The sequence below is a fragment of the Papio anubis genome, chromosome 9, assembly GCF_008728515.1.
Source record: "Papio anubis isolate 15944 chromosome 9, Panubis1.0, whole genome shotgun sequence".
NCBI lineage: Eukaryota > Metazoa > Chordata > Mammalia > Primates > Cercopithecidae > Papio > Papio anubis.
The window spans coordinates 9,416,453-9,435,107 of NC_044984.1; the positions used below are offsets into that span (position 1 = coordinate 9,416,453).

The following is an 18,655-nucleotide window of genomic DNA, read 5'->3' on the forward strand; positions in this document are numbered from 1 at the left end:
TATCAGTGTCCAACAATTAGAAAAAAGTATTCTAATCTGCGAAAATAATATTCACTTTTATTATATGCTAGTTTTACACTTGTTATCTATTAACAAAACGAAAAACTCCAATTAACTAGATTTGCCTTTGGTTGAACCTTTACAAATCTTGTGTTGTAGTTTTGTGTTTTAGGAGAAAATGAGATACTCAAACCCACCCCATAAGGTATTATATTTTTGGTCAAAGCATAACCAGTTCATGCCAAGCCCCACAGCCTTTATATTTATTGAGTGATAAATAAAAACTCATGCTTAAAATACTGATGTGGAAATATTTCAAGATCCTGAATCATCCAAGTTTGATATACATATATATTTTTCTGATAGAAGGGAAAGTGCTATAATGTTATGATGTTTCTATCAGATTAAAATATATTTTTTAAAAACTCAGTTTAAGCATTAAATCATATTCAATGAGATTTTAGATTATTTTAGATTCTGCCTTACCCTGAATTCGATTTTTTAAAAAGCAGCCAAATCCTCCTAAGAGATCAAATGCCCAGTTTAACCTGAATTCTGTGGGGAACCTAAAGCCTCACCAGTAGGTGAGAATTCCTAATGCAATTTGGTTAGACTGGGTTACTCATAGTTTAGAGACTTCCTACATAATTTCTGAAGAAGATCATAAAATATGGCTATGATATTGGTTGTCTGTAATCATAACTACACCTTCCCCTATTAGGTACACCTTTGGCCAACCTGTGCAAGGGAAAACCCAAATCCGGGTGTGCAGAGAGTATTTTTCTTCAAGCAATTGTGAGAAAAACGACAATGAAATATGTGAGCAATTTATTGCACAGGTAAAGACCACAATCTTTACTCCAAAACAAAAGTTCTCACTCATTTTTCATTCTTATTCTTTCTTTGATTTCATTTATAAGAGGGGCTTCACAATACTGTTTTCATTTTATTGATCATGGAGTTTGCAGCTAAATAAAGTGAAGAACGAGAAGAAAATACAGGGCTTAAAGTAGTCTTTTCTTCCACAGGCCACGTAAATTGTTATCCACCTCTAGATTCATGGGATTTTTAGAATCCGAAAGATATCATGGGCTTTGTTGTTTTATATACTGCCTAGGTAGCCTCCCTGATTTTCCTTTGGAGAATTGTTAATCATTTTTTAAGTGAGTCTGTGATATTACTCTCCATGCCACCTGGATTTTTTTTTTTTTAATGGAAACAGCTTATTTGCAATCAGCTGCAATTCAGAGTACCCCCACTATATTACTTTAGACTTGCAGTTCATATCCGAAGTCATCATTTGCTCTCTCTATCTGCAGCATCCTAACCTTAAGTGAACAACTCTTCCTATCTCTTCCAAACTGTCTTTTGACTCCCCGAAGTGAAGCCTGTGTATGCCACATCGTTCGTATTTTAAGTCCAATTGTCCTAAAGTTACTCATCAAATTTAGTGAACATCCTCTAGGTAAATATCAATAATTGACAGACACAAGCAGGATCCTACCTTTATATAGGAAATGCAGGCAAAGAAAAGTAGGGTGGGATTTTTCCACGTCAGCAGTACATGCTTCCATTGGGTGGTTCTGATAGAGTTCAGTCAACCGTTTTACACAATGATGGGTGTTCCCTCAGCTAATGGTTTATTTTTTTTCCCCCATGTGAAAAACATATCAATAAATAATCTGGTAGAGGCTAGGAGCAGTGGCTCACACCTCTAATGTGAGCATTTCGGAAGGCTGAGGCGGGAGGATCATTTGACTCCAGGAGATCAAAACCAGCCTGGGCAACTTAGTGAGCCCCTTCTCTACAAAAATGAGCCAGGCATAGTGGTGTACCTCTGTGGTCCCAGCTACAGGGAGACTGAGGCAAGAGAATCACTGGAGCCCAGGAGGTCAAGGCTGCAATAAATTGTGTTTGCACCACTATACTCCAGCCTGGGCAACAGAGCAAGACCTGCCTCAAAAACAAACAAACAAACAGAAAAGATTCTGTCTGGTGGAACTATCTTTATATATGAGAGGTTTTATTTATTTGAAATAAATTTCTTAGAGTGAGTTTCCTGAGTCAAAGGAAATACAGATAATGTTCACAGACAGATAGTTTTAATTTTAATAACTATTAGCATATTGCTCTCCTAAAAGTTTTTAGGCATTCAAATTCCTGTCAGACATATATGAGAATACTATATTTTCCAAATTACTTTCAGCAATATATTTAGAACTTTTAAAAGTTTTTGTCATTTTGATAGACACAAATTTAGCTTGTTTTAACTTGTGTTATCTAATTCCTATTTAGTTTGAGCAACTTTTCATATTTTTGTTATCAATTTGGATTTGAGAACTCTTTTTTTTTTTTTTTTTTTGAGACGGAGTCTCACTCTGTCTGCCCAGGCTGGAGTGCAGTGGCGGGATCTCAGCTCACTGCAAGCTCCGCCTCCCGGGTTCCCGCCATTCTCCCGCCTCAGCCTCCCGAGTAGCTGGGACTACAGGCGCCTGCCACCGCGCCCGGCTAGTTTTTTGTACTTTTTAGTAGAGACGGGGTTTCACCGTGTTAGCCAGGATGGTCTCGATCTCCTGACCTCGTGATCCGCCCGTCTCGGCCTCCCAAAGTGCTGGGATTACAGGCTTGAGCCACCGCGCCTGGCCTGAGAACTCTTAATTACCTATGTTTTTCTGTTCATGTGAAATGGAAACTTTCATTGTAAGTACTGCCTTCCATCCTCCAAGCATTTTTTTTTTTCGAGCCTGTTATTTAAACAGCCAACTCATTTACTTTGTCCTATTTTTGACATACCCACCTTCCTTACGTTCCTGGGTTTCCAGTCTTAGGAAAAAAAATCTCACGGGCCCCTGTGTTGTACATGTGGCTATCTAAGTATGCTCTTAAGGTTGTTTACAATTTTTTAATAGACATAAAGTTCATTTCCAATGATATTCTAAAATGGGAATTTTTCTTCCAGATGTGGGCTGTGTTGTGTTAGCACCTATCTCCCGATTTTGTTCTCTCTCACTCTTTGTACTAAATCATGCCCACAAAAGTTTCGCCTATTTTATTGCTTCTTATTTTTACTATTTTCTTTCTTATATTATTTTGTGTTCCTAAATAATTTATTTTCTCTTTCATCTTATTAATTCTTTTTTTTAATATTTGTAGTTGATTTTGTTGGGGTTTAAAAAATATATTAGCTGTTTCTTTTAGTAATAAGCACATTCAATGTTTTACATTTCTTCTTAACTACAGCTGAACACCATTGATTTTGATGCAAAGCATTTTTTCATTACTCTAATATCTTGGTTCTTATGGTTTACTTTATATTTTCTCTTTGATTCAAGGATTCCTGAAAAAAAAGCTTTTCTCTTATTTTCAAAATAATTAAGGTTCTTCTGGTCACTTTCTATTCTTTCATTTTAATTTGACTATATTATAATTAGACAAAGTAAAATTGCTTTTGTTGTTGATGTCGTAGCTGTTAATTTAAAATTGAGAAGCACATCTCTGGAGCCCGAGCAGCTACTTCGCTCCACCATCTTTTAGCTGTGAGGTCTTGGACAGGTTACATGATGTACCTATTTTAGTTTATTCATCTATATAATAAGATAATAACAGTACCTCGCTCATGTGATAGTTTTGAGTATCAAATAAACTGATGCATCCTTATAACATTTTAAATCTGGAATTAGTAAACACTGTGTTGTAAAATATAACTAAATTTATATTTCTCTAATTATTGACATTACTGATGATAGATTATAGATTTTTTTTGTTATTTTAAATAAGCAATTTGCCTTAAAAAGTGTTTTGTTGTTACACATTTGCTGAGTGCTTCTGTTCCATCTGTTTAGTGCCTTTCTCCATGATTATAATTTCTTCCTCTTAAAACGCTGTGAACCAAAAGTATCTGAGACAGATCTCAATCAATTTAGAAAGCTTATTTTGCCAAGGTTAAGGATGTGCCCATGACAGCCTCAAGAGGTCCTACCAACATGCACCCAAGGTGGTTGGGGTACAGCTTGCTTTTATGCATTTCAGGGAGAGGTGAGACATCAACAAATACGTGTAAGATGTACCTTGGTTCGGTCCGGAAAGGCAGGACAATCCAAAGTAAGGGGGCTTCCAGGTCATAGGTAGATAAAAGACAGTTGTATGAAGAATAGGTAGATAAAAGAACAGTTGTATGAAGAATAAGTCTTTGAGGCCAGGCACAGTGGTTCAGGGCTGTAAACCCAGCACTTTGGGAGGCCGAGGCGGGCGGATCCCGTGAGGTCAGGAGATCGAGACCAGCCTGACTAACATGGAGAAACCCCATCTCTACAAAAAATACAAAAATTGGGCCGGGCGCAGTGGCTCACGCCTGTAATCCCAGCACTTTGGGAGGCCGAGGCGGGCGGATCACGAGGTCAGGAGATAGAGACCATCCTGGCTAACACGGTGAAACCCCGTCTCTACTAAAAATACAAAAAATTAGCAGGGCGTAGTGACGGGCACCTGTAGTCCCAGCTACTCGGGGCTGAGGCAGGAGAATGGCGTGAACCCGGGAGGCGGAGCTTGCAGTGAGCCGAGATAGCGCCACCGCGCTCCAGCCTGGGCGACAGAGCGAGACTCTGTCTCAAAAAAAAAAAAAAATTAGCCGGGCGTGGTGGCAGGTTCCTGTAATCCCAGCTACTTGGGAGACTGATGGAGGAGAATCGCTTGAACCAGGGAGGCGGAGGTTGCAGTGAGCCAAGATTGCGCTGTTGCACCTCAGCCTGAGTGACAGAGCAAGACTATCTCAAAAAAAAAAAAAAAAAAAAAAAAAAGAATAAATCTTTGTCTTTGGTCAGCCTTTCACTGAATACACAATTTACATGTGAGAGGAGGATAGGGGAATAGTCACTTATGCCTTAGTCTGGCTCAGTAAATCTGCATTTTTACGTAAACTATTGGGCAGAGGAAGCAATCGGATACATCAGATACGCATTTGTCTCAGGTAAGCAGAGGGATGACTTTGAGTTCTGTCCTTTGTCCCATGCCTGTGAAGGTAAGCTATGAATTTATATTGCCAGGGTGAATTTCCAAAGAACTCTTTTAGGGAAATGTTCTGTTTTAGGGAAAAATCGTGAGGGAGGAATCTAGTTTTTAACTTTGTAGCTACCTTATTTGGGAATAAAATGGGAGACAGATTTGCCCAGGAGTTCCTAGCTCCCCCCATTCCCTTTGACTTAGTGATGCTGGGGGGTCCTGAGATTTACTTTCCTTTCACAATACCATTCAGCTTCCTTTCCATCCTTTAACCTTTTCCCATCTACAATGTTTCCAGGAGAATTTCCTTGAAATCTGTAAAATACAGATTACCTCCTTACCTTATTTAAAATGCTGATGTAAATATTCGCTCCTCCTTCCCCTCCTTTAATTCTTTGGCCATTTCAACAAGTTTATGAGGTAGAGCCATGGCACGGGATGGGGATTGTTAATTTATTTGTGCAAAAGCCCTATTTTTAAAAGACACTTAAAAAGAACCTCTTAGATCCCTAACATTTTAATTATACTTTCTTTTTATTTTTCAGATGGAAAATGGTTGTGTTTATCAAATTGTAAATACAAAAGTCTTCCAACTCTACCGTTCTGGATTATTCATGACATTTCATGTTGCGGTAATTGTTACAGAATTTGGAACAGGTAATGACTGTATTTTTGGACGACCTGAGGATATATGGCAACTTACTGGGAGAAGCTTGTTGAGTTAGCACTAAGTACAAATTCAGATTAATTAATTATTTCTAATTTAATACAACTGGGAATAGTTGCAAGTGCAAAAATTATTACCGAAAAATTTACAAGATTGCTCATAGTGAGTGTTCAATAAGTATCTGTTAAAAGAATGAAAGAAGAGACCGGGCGTGGTAGCTCACACCTGTAATCCCAGCACTTTGGGAGGCCGAGGCAGGTGGATCACCTGAGGTCAGGAGTTCAAAATCAGCCTGGCCAGCGTGGTGAAACCCCGTCTCTACAAAAATACAAAAACTTAGCCGAGCATGATGGCGAGTGCCTGTAATCCCAGCTACTTGGGAGGCTGAGGCAGGAGACAATCACTTGAACCCAGGAGGCAGAGACTGCAGTGAGCTGAGATCATGCCATTGCACTTCAGCCTTCAGCCTGGGTGACAGAGCAAGACTTAGTCGAAAGAAAAGAAAAGAAAAAAGAAAAGAAAAGAAAAGAAAAGAAAAGAAAAGAAAGGAAAGGAAAGGAAAAGAAAGAGGAAGGAAGGAAGGAAGGAAGGAAGGAAGGAAGGAAGGAAGGAAGGAAGGAAGGAAGGAAGGAAGGAAGGAAGGAAGGAAGGAAAGAAGGAAGGAAAGAAGAAAGGAAGGAAGGGGAAAGAAAGGAAAGGGAAGAAAGGAAAGAAGGAAGAAAGAAATTATTTCATTTGGAGTGGGAAAATCAGATGTAACTACTAATTATTTCTTGTTATTTAAAAAGGAATTGTGATTATGCCATTGTAAAGTGCTCTATATACGCATACTTGATCAATATCTTGATGCTGTTCACACTGGGCAAGCTGGTCACGTTTATATTGCTGTGGATGGTAGCTTAGCTAGACATGTTCCACTCTGCTGTGTTCCTCATTCCTTACAGGTGTGCAGATCGGTGAGGAGACCTCAGTGTTTATCACTCAATTGCTGGGAACTGTAAACTTTGAGAACATGGATACTTTCTACAGAAGAGGGATTTCTTATTTTGGAACTGTAGGTTTTACTAAAGAATACATGCTTCCATTTCATTTTCTTGGATCATAGATTGCCCTTTGAAAATTTCTGGTCACTTTTTTCCTACTTTTATAATATATTTTAAGCATTACTATGTCTGAGGTGCTAGAAAATGCCCTAATGGAAAGAAGCAAAATAAATAACATTACACTTGTTTCCATACTTTATATTATATATCTATGTATTTAATAGAGCATCTTTCTGTCTGTTCAAATTTAGGAAAATGACAAGGGATCACATTTATGAGTAGAAAACTATTTCTCTGTAAAAATGTAAACATTTTGTGTTTTAAGTCATATTAATTATTCTTTTCTTGTACAGCTTAAATTTTCGGGTCCCGATAATGTACCTATGGTGAACAAGTTGTTGCAACTGGAGCTGAATGATGAATTTATAGGAAATTACACTACAGATGAGAATGGCGAAGCTCAATTTTCCATTGACACTTCAGACATATTTGACCCAGAGTTCAACCTAAAAGTAAGACATCAAAGAACAGAAGACCGTTAGACATCCCACAGAGGATTTGGGTATCAGAAATGTTAAACATTAGGAATATCTTAAAAGATAACTTGTATATAGAACATATTTTAAAGAAAATTTAAAATGTAGCTTATTTTATATAATTTGCTTGTTCACTAAATAATATATGAGAATACTTGTTCAAGAGGATAAGAAGCTAAAAGTCTATTAACGATTGTTATAAATTTGCTAACAACTAATATTTTCCCCTAGGAAACAAGAAGTAGTTCATGAGGATGATTTGACTTTCTTCCTCAGATCATTTCACGCATAGATAGGGGAGATCCTATGCTTTCGCTTTATTTTCTGCTGCTTAAACAGAATTTCGCAGTTAAACAATTTGTCAGTGTTCACATGAAGCTGAAAGAAACAGAACTGAAGCCCAGTTCTGTGGCTTCAATTAAAGAGTAAAAAACACAACAATTCACCATCAGTCTAATGAAATATTTACACAATCTTTCATGGTCATGTTTTGTATACAAAGAGCAGAGTGCTGTTATTATTTTGATTCCAATAACTTCACATTAAAATGTCAGCCACAAGCTGAGATTCCTCCCTACTCTGGAGAGTTGAGAAGCCTCCATTCTCAGTAACACCTATCTTCGAATGTCATGATACCAAGACCCTTCACTTTCTTTTGTCATCTCAGGCCACATATGTTCGACCTAAGAGCTGCTATCTTCCCAGCTGGTTGACGCCTCAGTACTCGGATGCCAGCTTCTTAGTCTCACGCTTTTACTCCCGAACCAACAGCTTTCTGAAGATTGTTCCTGAACCAAAGCAGCTTGAATGTAATCAGCAGAAGGTTGTGACTGTGCTTTACTCCCTAAACAGTGAAGCATATGAGGATGGTTCCAATGTAAAGTTCTTCTATTTGGTGAGTCTCAGTCAGTGGGTTCCTGGAATCCTGTTCAATTGTACGTCTGCTTAGCCCCACACAGCTTAGGAAGCAAGCATCAGTCATCCCATGGTGACCAGAGTAAGGGCAGCCTTCTCACTTTGCTGGTGAATACTGTTCCATCCATTAACAACAAACACATAAAATGATCTAAGGCAATTTAAATTTCCCGAAGGCTGAAGAACTTGCTGTTCAGCATCTGCTTGTTTAAGCATTCAAATGTAACTCATATCAAGTATGTATGACCCTCTGTAATAGTAAAATATTGGGCAGATGCCAGAAAGCAAGGTGGAAAACTTATTTTGATAAGCAGCAAACGGACTTCGTTCTCTTGGTTCTGTCCATGTTGTCTTTCTAAGGAGGAGCCTCCAACCTTTTTGGCACCAGGGACTGGCTTCATGGAAGACAATTTTTCCACAGATGGGGTGGGGATGGTGGGATGGCTTCAGGATGATTCAAGCATATTACATTTATTGTTCACTTTCTTTCTATTATTATTACATACTCATCATAGTGTGGAATCAGTAAGAATCCTGTGTTTGTTTTCCTGCAGCTAGATGGTCCTGTCTGGTGGTGATGGGAGACAATGACAGGTTATCAGGCATTAAATTCTCTTAAGGAGCACACAGCCTAGATCCCTTACATGTGCAGTTCACAGCAGGGCTTGTGCTCCTATGAGAATCTAATACTATGGCTGATCTGACAGGAGCTCGGGTGGTAATGCTTGCTCACCACACTGCTCACCTCCTGCTGTGTGGCCCAGTACCTAACAGGCCATGGACAGGCACCTACCAGTACACAGCCTGGGGACTGGGGACTTCTGCCCTAAAGCTTGTTGAAGAGTGAAAAGACAAAGACCTGGAAATTAAGACATTAACTTGAATCCCCCACCTTCTCCTAGTAAGCATGCAAGTTAGTGCATCTTGGACAGATCGTTTGAACTATTTAACCCTTGGCTTCCTCAGCCAATTGGAGATTATAAGACTTACCTCTGAGGGTAAGTGTTCTGTGTCAGGCACTGTTATAAGGATTGCATATGTGTTAACTCATTTAATTAGCCTTATAGGTATCTCCATGTTACAGATAAAGGAACAGAGGCAAACAGGTAAAACATCATGCCTTAAGTCACAAAGTTAATGAGCAGGTGAAGGTGTATTTGAAACCAGACAGCCCTGACAATTTCAGAGCTTTATGTGCCACTTTGCACAGTGCATTGCACATAGTTCACAAAGTTTCCAGTACATAATACAACCTCAATCAACTTTAGTCCTTTTCTCTGCACTTTTCCAACTTATGCAAAGTCTATTTGAATATTTGCTTGCAGAAACTACCCTATCTTATGGAACAGAATTACCGTTAAGTAATCAATTACCTAATCACAATGTGAGAATATGATGACATTAGATAATATATTGCATGTTATGTTTTCTTTGTTCTGCACAGATGATGGTAAAAGGAGCTATCTTACTCAGTGGACAAAAGGAAATCAGAAACAAAGGTATATATAATATATTCATTTTAAACTATGTGCTCTAACTTCATTTTTTTCTTGTTAAGGAAGTATAGACATTATATATATGGGAATTAAATATATTAAGAAAGTACATTTATATGTAGTCAAACTTGTGTGTGTGTGTGTGTATATATATATAGTGAAAAGAAGTTAGAATGAGCACTTATTTCAATTTGTGGATGAAGGGAATAGTTAGCACAGCCTGAGGTAAGCTACTAAATGTCTTGATGAAGGAGAGTTCTACCTGTTTCTTTTATTGGCAGGTCATTGAGTACATTAGAAAAGTGGTGTACAAAATCCCAGTGTTGTTATTATCATCTAAATTATGCAGTCTTCTTTATTTGTGTATGTACTTCCTATTATTTGATTTATTTGTCTTGAAAACAGGACCAAATTTATTCTTTCTGTCCATGAGCCATTCTCTTTTATCTGAGTGTACCAGTGATCCAGGAAACTTTTGGCATTTTATCTGTTCGTCTCCTATTTACACAGCCTGGAATGGAAACTTCTCATTCCCAATCAGCATCAGTGCTGATCTGGCTCCTGTGGCTGTCCTGCTTGTCTACACCCTTCACCCCAGTGGGGAAATTGTGGCTGACAGTGTCAGATTCCAGATTGACAAGTGCTTTAAACACAAGGTGATGTTTCTCCTATTTCTGGCCTGAGAAGTGGGAACAGTTTGCTCCCTGCTGTCTTCTCTTCTGACTACTATCACCGTCAAGTGGGAAACTCACACTCAGTGCTGGCATAATTGAATTCTTAGGGGATGCGAGAATCACCAAACACCATGCATGATCCTTGGCAGCAGTGCCAATCCTGAGACGGCAGCAGGGTGGTGAAGGGGGTCTTCTGCAAGGAGAGCTGAGGGTGAGAGTGGGCAGGGGAAATACAGTACAGAAATCTCTAAGGATTTATTCAGGAGAGATGAAATGTATTCAGATCATCTTTACATAAAATGGTCTCTACTCTCATTTCTTTTTTTTCCTCCACTTTAGGTTAACATAAAGTTCTCTAAAGAGCAGGGCCTACCTGGCTCCAATGCTAGCCTCTATCTTCAAGCAGCCCCTGACTCATTCTGTGCCCTCCGGGCTGTGGATAGGAGCGTCCTTCTACTGAAATCGGAACAACAGCTGTCAGCTGAAAGTGTAAGTTCTCTACTTCCTTGTTTTTCATGTTTCTCTGGCCTCCCGGAAGTTTTCGCCTTCAGGTGATGTTTTGAACATCTTGAAAATATTGAATGTTTTCTTCCTTTGTTCCTTCATGGATTATATACTTATTTTTCTTGGCTACCCTAAGAACATGCTTATAACAATAGAGAATTTGATAGATAATTATAACAGTTTAGGAATTTTACAACTGTGATTTTTTTAAAATCGTAGGTGTAATCATAGATGTGGAAACCTGGAATAAAATGAAATCTCTGTGTTCAAGGATCTGCTTGGATTCAGTGTAAAGTTATTTTCTATAAATGCATCTTTTATTTTCTTAAATATTTCCAGACCTGGAATTCCAGAAGTTCACATCAAATTTATTTCGGCTAACAATTGTTGGATATTTTCTGTTTATTTCCAACACAATTACATATAAATAACTATTGAAATTTATGATCATGTTTAAATCTAATTTAATAATTTAATTTTTTCTGATTAATATTATACCTGTATAATATAGAAAATGTGCAAAGTATACAAAGACATAAAGAAGGAAATTTTAAAAATCATTTATAGTCCTAACACTTAGGCATCTTTATAGTTTTGCTGTAATTTTTAAAAATATCTTTTCTGAAGGCATATATATTTTACAAACTTGAGATCTCACCAAAAAATACAATTCTGTATTTCATTTTCAACATTCTATAGTAAGTCCAGTTTTAAATATAAAATTATAGAATTCAGTAATAATAACTGAATAACTGTGAATCATGATAGAAACCATATATTTTTCTCAATGCAAAACATAAATACATGTAAGTTTTCTATTACGGGGAGCAAAAATACTTTTAGTTAGAAGCTTTCAGGATCTGAGGAGGCATCAAACAAATAAAGGATCAATTTTTCTATAAATATGGAATATGGTCGTGTGCTGTGCTCACGCCTGTAATCCCAGCACTTTGGGAGGCCAAGGTGGGCAGATTGTTTGAGCTCACGAGGTCGAGACCAGCCTGCACAACATGATGAGACTCTCTCTCTCCCAAAAATATGAAAAACGAGCAGGGCACAGTGGTGTGCACCTGTGATCTCAGAAACTTGAGAGATTGACATGGGAGGATCGCTTGAGCCCTGGCAGGGACAGAGGTTGCAGTGAGCCAAGATCGTGCCACTACACTCCATCCTGGGTGACAAAACAAGACCCTATCTCAAAGAAAAAAAGGAATATATATATATATATATATACACACACACACACACACACACACACATACACATGCACACACACACTTTTTTTTTACCTTGAGAGTTTCATGGATTCAGAGTAAATAGCTTCTGCTCATTCTTCCTACAGTTGGAGGTGGAAATATCTTAGGAAAACTGTCTCAAGGAAAGATCATCAAGGGACCTCAAAAAGAAAATTCTAGAGGCATTTTCAGGGGTCTCAGAATATATCAGAACCAAAAGAGGTTGCCCTTCTTTATTATTGATAGCTATATCAATAGTATAAATCAAGTGAAGTTCTATAAATGAGTGAATTCCAATTTATATTCTATACGTTTATGTTATTTTTTATATTATGTAAGCTTAGCTTTTAGTTTTAAATAATTTTTTAAAGTGCAAGAATAGCACAGAGAACTCCCATATACCATTGACCTGTTTCACCAGTTTGTGAACATTTTGCCATACTTGTTTTCTCTTTCTCACTCTCTCCACCCCTACACACACATACACACACACACACAGTTTATGGCATTTCAATTTTTTCTGAATCATTTGAGACTAGGTTACATACATCAGTCTATTGTGAAAGGAAAATACAAACAACTCAAGACCCCAATTCACAATGCTAAAAGGACAAAAAATAAGGCTGAAAACTGAGTCATGGAAGTTGTTTTTCTTTTGTTCCTAAGCAGATAGCTAATTTACTTCCTTGTTAGATTAGTTAGTGGTTTACCTATTTTGCCGAGTTTTCCAAAAACATGTAATTTTAATGTATTAATGTGATGTCATATGATATGAGGTTTTTTGCTACTCCACCACATTAATTTCTGTTTTTATCTTTATTATTTCCTTACTGGTGCTTTATTTAGTTGTTATTTTTAGCTTTTTCACTTAGAAATTTACTTCATTTTCATTAATTTATTTTATTGGGTTCGGTGTTTTTAAGCCTTTAAGTTTTTCCATGATTCCTACTTTTGAAGTATCTCATAGATCCTGATATGTAGCAATCGCACCATTTTTATTTTTCAGAAATTCTGTAATTTCTGTTTGTATTAACCCTTTCACTGAAAATTTGCTTACTGGAGTATTTTATAATTTTCATGTAAAAAGGAATTTATGTTAGAGTTTTCTTTTAAATTTCAAGTTCTATATCTTCATGGTCAGCAATATTTCCACCGATATATTTTTGTGCCCAAATATATAATGAGGTTTTGCGAATATATCTCATGTGTTGAGAAGACAGTTTGTTTTCCATCCACGAGGTTGGATTATTTTGATCCTTTGTATTCTTACTTATTTTGTAAAATTTATTTAACCTTCTTCTGCTGAGTGATATGTTAAAATACCCTACTAATAGCACTCTGTTTCTTCTTGCATCTTCTGTAGTTTCTGCACAGGTAATCATAATTGTTATGGCTTTATTATGAATTGTAGCTTTTAGAAGTAAGTATTCTTTTCTGTCTTGTTTGATGTCTTTTGGCCTTACTTCTACTATTTCCAGTAACAGGAGGATTGCAGCCTTTGCATTCTTACTGTTTTCCTTTACCTGCCCTTTGGATTTCACATTTTGAAATACACACTCCACTTGTCTTTTGTATCAAGTACAGCATTGAGTTTTGTTTTAAATATACATATCTTTGTCTTTTAAAGGAGAATAAAGTCTATTCACTCTATTGATATGATGTATGTGTTAGGCCTCAGCTCTATCATACTATTTTTCTTATGCTTCTATATTTTATTTAAAACTACTTTATTTCTTTAGCTTTTTTGTTTGTTTGTTTTTTGTTATCTTGCTTGAAGCTTCTTTGAGTATTCAGGCCAGGTTGAATTTTTATTATAGTGGCTATTTTTATATTTACATATTTTATAATATCACAATCTCATTTTTTTCTTGCTTAACCTTAATATCTAGTCCATTATTTTTAATCTTTGAGTCTTAACTGCTACCTACACAACAGTCAGTAATCTCTAGTTTCCACTTTTCTCTCCCTCTTCTCTCATTTGATTGTTGTATCTTTCCTTTTTTGTCAGGATATATAATGTTTACATTCTTTATTGTTTCTCTTATTCATCAAGTTTTACTAATTTCCTGAGTCACCTTTTGGTTACATAAAGCTCATTCTCCAGGAGGCTGGGGTGAGATTGCTTGAGCCTGGGAGATCGAGGCTGCTGTGAGCCATTATTGTACCACTGCACTTCAGCCTGGGCAAGGGAATGAGACCGTGTCTCAAAAATAAATAAATAAAATTTTTTTAAACATGAATTCTCTACTAAAGTCCTCAGGATATTACATAAGTATAGAATTCTCTGGCATTTTCATATTCAAAATTATTTTTTCTAAAGCCTTAATAAATGAAGGACAGGTATTTGTATATTAAATCTTTGGTTTATACATTTTAAAATTTCTTTGAAATGCTACCCTATTATTGACTTGCTTTGAAAATGGTTTTAATAGTGCTGACATTAGTTTAATTCATTTTCCATTGTGGGCTACTTTATCTTTATGTCTGAAGGCCTTGGATGTTTTTCCCGCTTATACTTTAGTCTAATAGTTTCAGTAAGAATATATTATTCTGTAGAAGTTTTGCCAGATACGCAGTGGACTCATGCAATATGTAAACTCAAATCTTTTTTATTTTCAGATATTTCTCCTGAATTATAATTGTAAATATTAGTCTTTCCCTTTTCTTTTGTTCTAAAAAAATCTCTGTACATTTGTTGGATCTTCCTTGCCTGCTTTCCAATTCAATCACTTTGTCTGTGACCTGTTTTAATTCATTCTCTCCCAGTTTTATTCTTTGGTTTTTCCTCTACGCTGCCTTTCGAGTTTTCTCTGAACTGTTTTATCTTGATGTCCTTATACTTTAGGGTTTATTTATGATATAATTTTGTCTAGTTTTTCTGAGTTCAATAAAGCCTCATTTTATTTCTTCTTGATTTTTTTTTCCATTTCTATCTTCCCTTAATTGAGTTTCTGACTCATGCTGCCTTTTAAATACCCCAAATACATGCTTGAGAATATTTCACTTATGTTAAATTATTTTGGTATGGCTTTTCTTCGTTTACTTATTTATTTACTTAGGGACTTTAGTGGAGAAGTTTCATTAGCTGAACTGTTTTGGTTTACATTTCCTATTTTCTCTTACAGCAGCTTTGTATGGAGTTGATTTTTTCTAGTTCTTGATATTTTGTGCACAGTGTTCATAGGTGAAGAGTGCCCTTTCTTTTTTTTAGTAAAATGCATTATTTAAAAAATGTTGGTGATGGAAATGAGGGTGAAGGGAGTTATTTTATCCTATGACATCCTTTCCTTCTTTAAATGCCCTGTCTCCAAGGGTCTGCACACCTCTTCTTGTGATCTGATTATTTCCCATTAGTCATGTTTTTTGGAAGCTTCCACTACCAGGCCCATTCATTCCAAGCCCTTTCCCTGTGTGCAGTACTGGGAACTGTTGAGTCTGAAAACTATGATTTGTATTTTTAACAATGCTAGACTTTCTTTTACTTGGCGTTGACTTGGTGCGTGTTTCTTCTCATTTTTCCATGCCTTTCTGCTTTTTATCTGCAGTCTCTTAAGCCTTCCCTCTGCAACAGCAGTAGAAGCTCTCTTGGAATTTGGTGTTTGTTTCTCTACTAAGGAATAATTTGAAGATCATGGCATTCTCTGTATCGCAGTAATGTTAAAGATATTAGTCATGAGTATCATTACTTGTTCTCTTTGTTGATTTTATGTTTTGTTTGGAAGATTAAGTAAGAAGATTTAAAATCAGCCAGCTAATATTATTCTCCAGACTTAGAAGTTCTAGCGTTATAATTGATTGTCTGTACAATGGGCCTTGGGTTAATCAATAATCAGGCATTGCTTTCTTATATTCTCTCTTAAATCCTGTGCCTAAGCTGAGAAATTCTGTGAACATGGTATCAGTGGCCTAAAACAAAACTGGTTTGCTCTTTTGAAAGGAAGAGCTTAAGTGAAAATACTGGATTAAATATGATGGCCATGCTCTTAAAGAAAAGAACAAGAATAAATGGTACAGTACACAATTTGCCAATTTTGTAATTGTAAAAGAAGTGCTTAAAATTATTGGGAAATGTTTTTTCTCATAGGTGTATAACATGGTTCCAAGTATAGAGCTGTATGGTTATTTCTACCGTGGCCTCAATCTTGATGATGGCAAGGAAGACCCTTGCATTCCTCAGAGAGATATGTTCTACAATGGTTTATATTACATGCCTGTAAGCAACTATGGGGATGGAGACATCTATAATATTGTCATGGTAAGATCACTAAGGATTTTGGAAAATATTTCATCTCAATTTTTAGTATTCATAATGCATATTGATGTTTTCTTAATTATGTAGTTTTCTGCCTATACTTTGAGATTTGTGTCTGTAATCTGCCAATAGAGTACAGAGAAAGTGTCTTATAAAAAGGAGATGTTAATTTTGTTGATTTTTAAGTTCTCTGCTGAAAATAAATCATGTAGCTACAATTACAAAACCTCATTTAAAGAAAAAGACAGTCTCCAATTAATACGATAAATCTTATGCAAAGATAGTCAAATCAAGAGGCTAAGAGAGTGTGGACTCCAGATATCCCTAGGCTGTTAATGAAATATGCTGAGACTTCCATGAAAGAATCTTTATAATTAATGTCACGAGTGTATAAGAAAAGGGGCGTTGAATCAGACAGACTTTATCAAGTTCCAGCTCTTCAATTTACTGAGTGTGCCGTGTGTGTGTGTGTGTGTGTGTGTGTGTGTGTGTGTGTGTTTGATGTTAATTAGGGTAATGATAGTGCTGATCTCATCAGTATTTTTCACTTAGGATGAAATGGAGAATAATGGAAAATACTTAGAAAAATGCTAGCACATAATAAGTGCTAGATAAATCATAGTAATTACCATTTTTTCTCTAAAATAGGGCTTTTCCATAAGTCAGATAGAGGTAAGTTGACTTGCAACTTCTCAGGCCTTTGTTAAGACAGAAAATATGGATACTGTCGATCCATTTATCTTTACAATATAAATAACAGGCCTTTTATAGTTCTTGCATGAAAAGAATGAACAATATTTTTGTTGTTTGTTTCTTTAAAGAACATGGGTCTGAAAGTCTTTACCAATCTCCATTACCGAAAACCAGAAGTATGCGTGATGGAGAGAGGGCGTTCACTCTCTAAGCCGCTTTATGTAGGAACAGAAAATTATGGTCTGATGCTTAGTGCTCCAGCTAGAATTGCATGTAGGTAATCTTAAATTTTTTGTTGGGGGAAGACCAAAGCGGTTTGTGGAATTTAGTGTATTTGAGATAAACTATACAATTTTGGAATTTTATATGTGAATTATGCCATGTTTTTGGCTACAATTAGACATCCTATAGTTGGATAAAGCAGAATAAGACAGACTAGAAATGCTTTTGGCTCTAACAAGAAATTAGCTTCAGAGGTGAGATGTAGTTTACTTTTGTTGATAAAATACAATGTCAGAAATACAGTCATGCTTCACTTAGTGACGGAGAATTTGTTCTGAAAAATGCATTGTTAGGTGATATTGCTGTGTGAACATCATACAGTGTACTTAGACAAGCCTAGATGCTGTAGCCTACAACACACCTAGGCTATGTGGTACAGCCTATTTTTCCTAGGCTACAAACCTCCACAGCATGTGGCTATACTGAATACTGTAGGCAGCTGTAACACAGTGGTAACTATTTGTGTATCTAAACATTGCTAAACATGGAAAAGGCACAGTGAAAATGTGGTATACAAGATTTTAAAAAGTTGTACTTTTATATACGGCACTTCCCATGAATGGAGCTTGCAAAGTTAAAAGTTACTCTGAGTGAGTCAGGGTACAAATATATTTTCTTTCTTTACATCCTTATTCTATAAGCTTTTTCCTATTTTTCAATTTTTGTAACTTTTATACTTTTTTGTTAAAAACGAAAACGCAAACATACACATTAGTCTAGGCCTATACAAGGTCAGGATCATCAATATCATTGTCTTCTACCTCCACATCTTGTACCACTGAAAGGGTCTTCAGGGGTAATAACACACATGGAGTTGTCCTATCCTGTGACATCCTGTGACAGCAATGCCTTCTTCTGTAACACCTCCTGAAGGACCTGCCTGAAGCTGTTTTGCGGTTAATTTTTTTTTTTTTTTTTGATAAGGAAAAAGTACATTCTAAACAGTAAACAGTGTAGTATACTGTTTACTGTAAGCACAAAAACCAGTAACATAGTCATTTGTTATCATTATCAAGTATTATGCACTACACAGAATTTCTCTGCTATATTTTTATAGGACTGGCAGTGCAGTAGGTTTGTTTATACCAGCATCATCACAAACCCATGACCGATGCATTGCACTACAATGTTATGATGGCTTTGATGACAATAGGTGGTAGGGATTTTTCAGCTCCATTATAATCTTACAGGACCACTGCAGTCTAAGTGGTCTGTCATTGATCACAGTGTCATTATGTGGTAACTGACTGTGTATAGGAACAGGCAATGTATGGTGATACACGAAAACAGTCATACTAAGTGACTGTGATACAGGAAAGTGAGGTGTTTTATGGGGACCTTACACCCTGATAATATATAG

The 18,655-nt window shown here is 36.5% G+C and overlaps 1 protein-coding gene and 1 long non-coding RNA gene across 3 annotated transcripts in view; one reads left to right on the forward strand and one right to left on the reverse strand.

Annotated features, from left to right (window-relative positions):
* LOC101006341 (ovostatin homolog 2-like) overlaps positions 1-18,655 on the forward strand; it is a 47,070-nt gene that overhangs the window by 9,848 nt on the left and 18,567 nt on the right. For both annotated transcript variants that reach the window (XM_009180167.3, XM_009180168.4), the window contains 10 exons: positions 722-839; positions 5,544-5,655; positions 6,610-6,719; positions 7,062-7,220; positions 7,912-8,139; positions 9,604-9,658; positions 10,166-10,311; positions 10,669-10,818; positions 16,153-16,323; positions 17,142-17,286. In XM_009180167.3, the coding sequence (XP_009178431.2) occupies positions 722-839; positions 5,544-5,655; positions 6,610-6,719; positions 7,062-7,220; positions 7,912-8,139; positions 9,604-9,658; positions 10,166-10,311; positions 10,669-10,818; positions 16,153-16,323; positions 17,142-17,286 (1,394 nt within the window). The remainder of the gene's footprint in view (positions 1-721; positions 840-5,543; positions 5,656-6,609; positions 6,720-7,061; positions 7,221-7,911; positions 8,140-9,603; positions 9,659-10,165; positions 10,312-10,668; positions 10,819-16,152; positions 16,324-17,141; positions 17,287-18,655) is intronic.
* The window catches only part of LOC103875611, a 52,874-nt gene continuing 41,355 nt past the window's right edge, over positions 7,137-18,655 (reverse strand). Inside the window, exon 6 of the long non-coding RNA XR_004175988.1 lies at positions 7,137-7,214. This is a non-coding gene — a long non-coding RNA (uncharacterized LOC103875611). The remainder of the gene's footprint in view (positions 7,215-18,655) is intronic.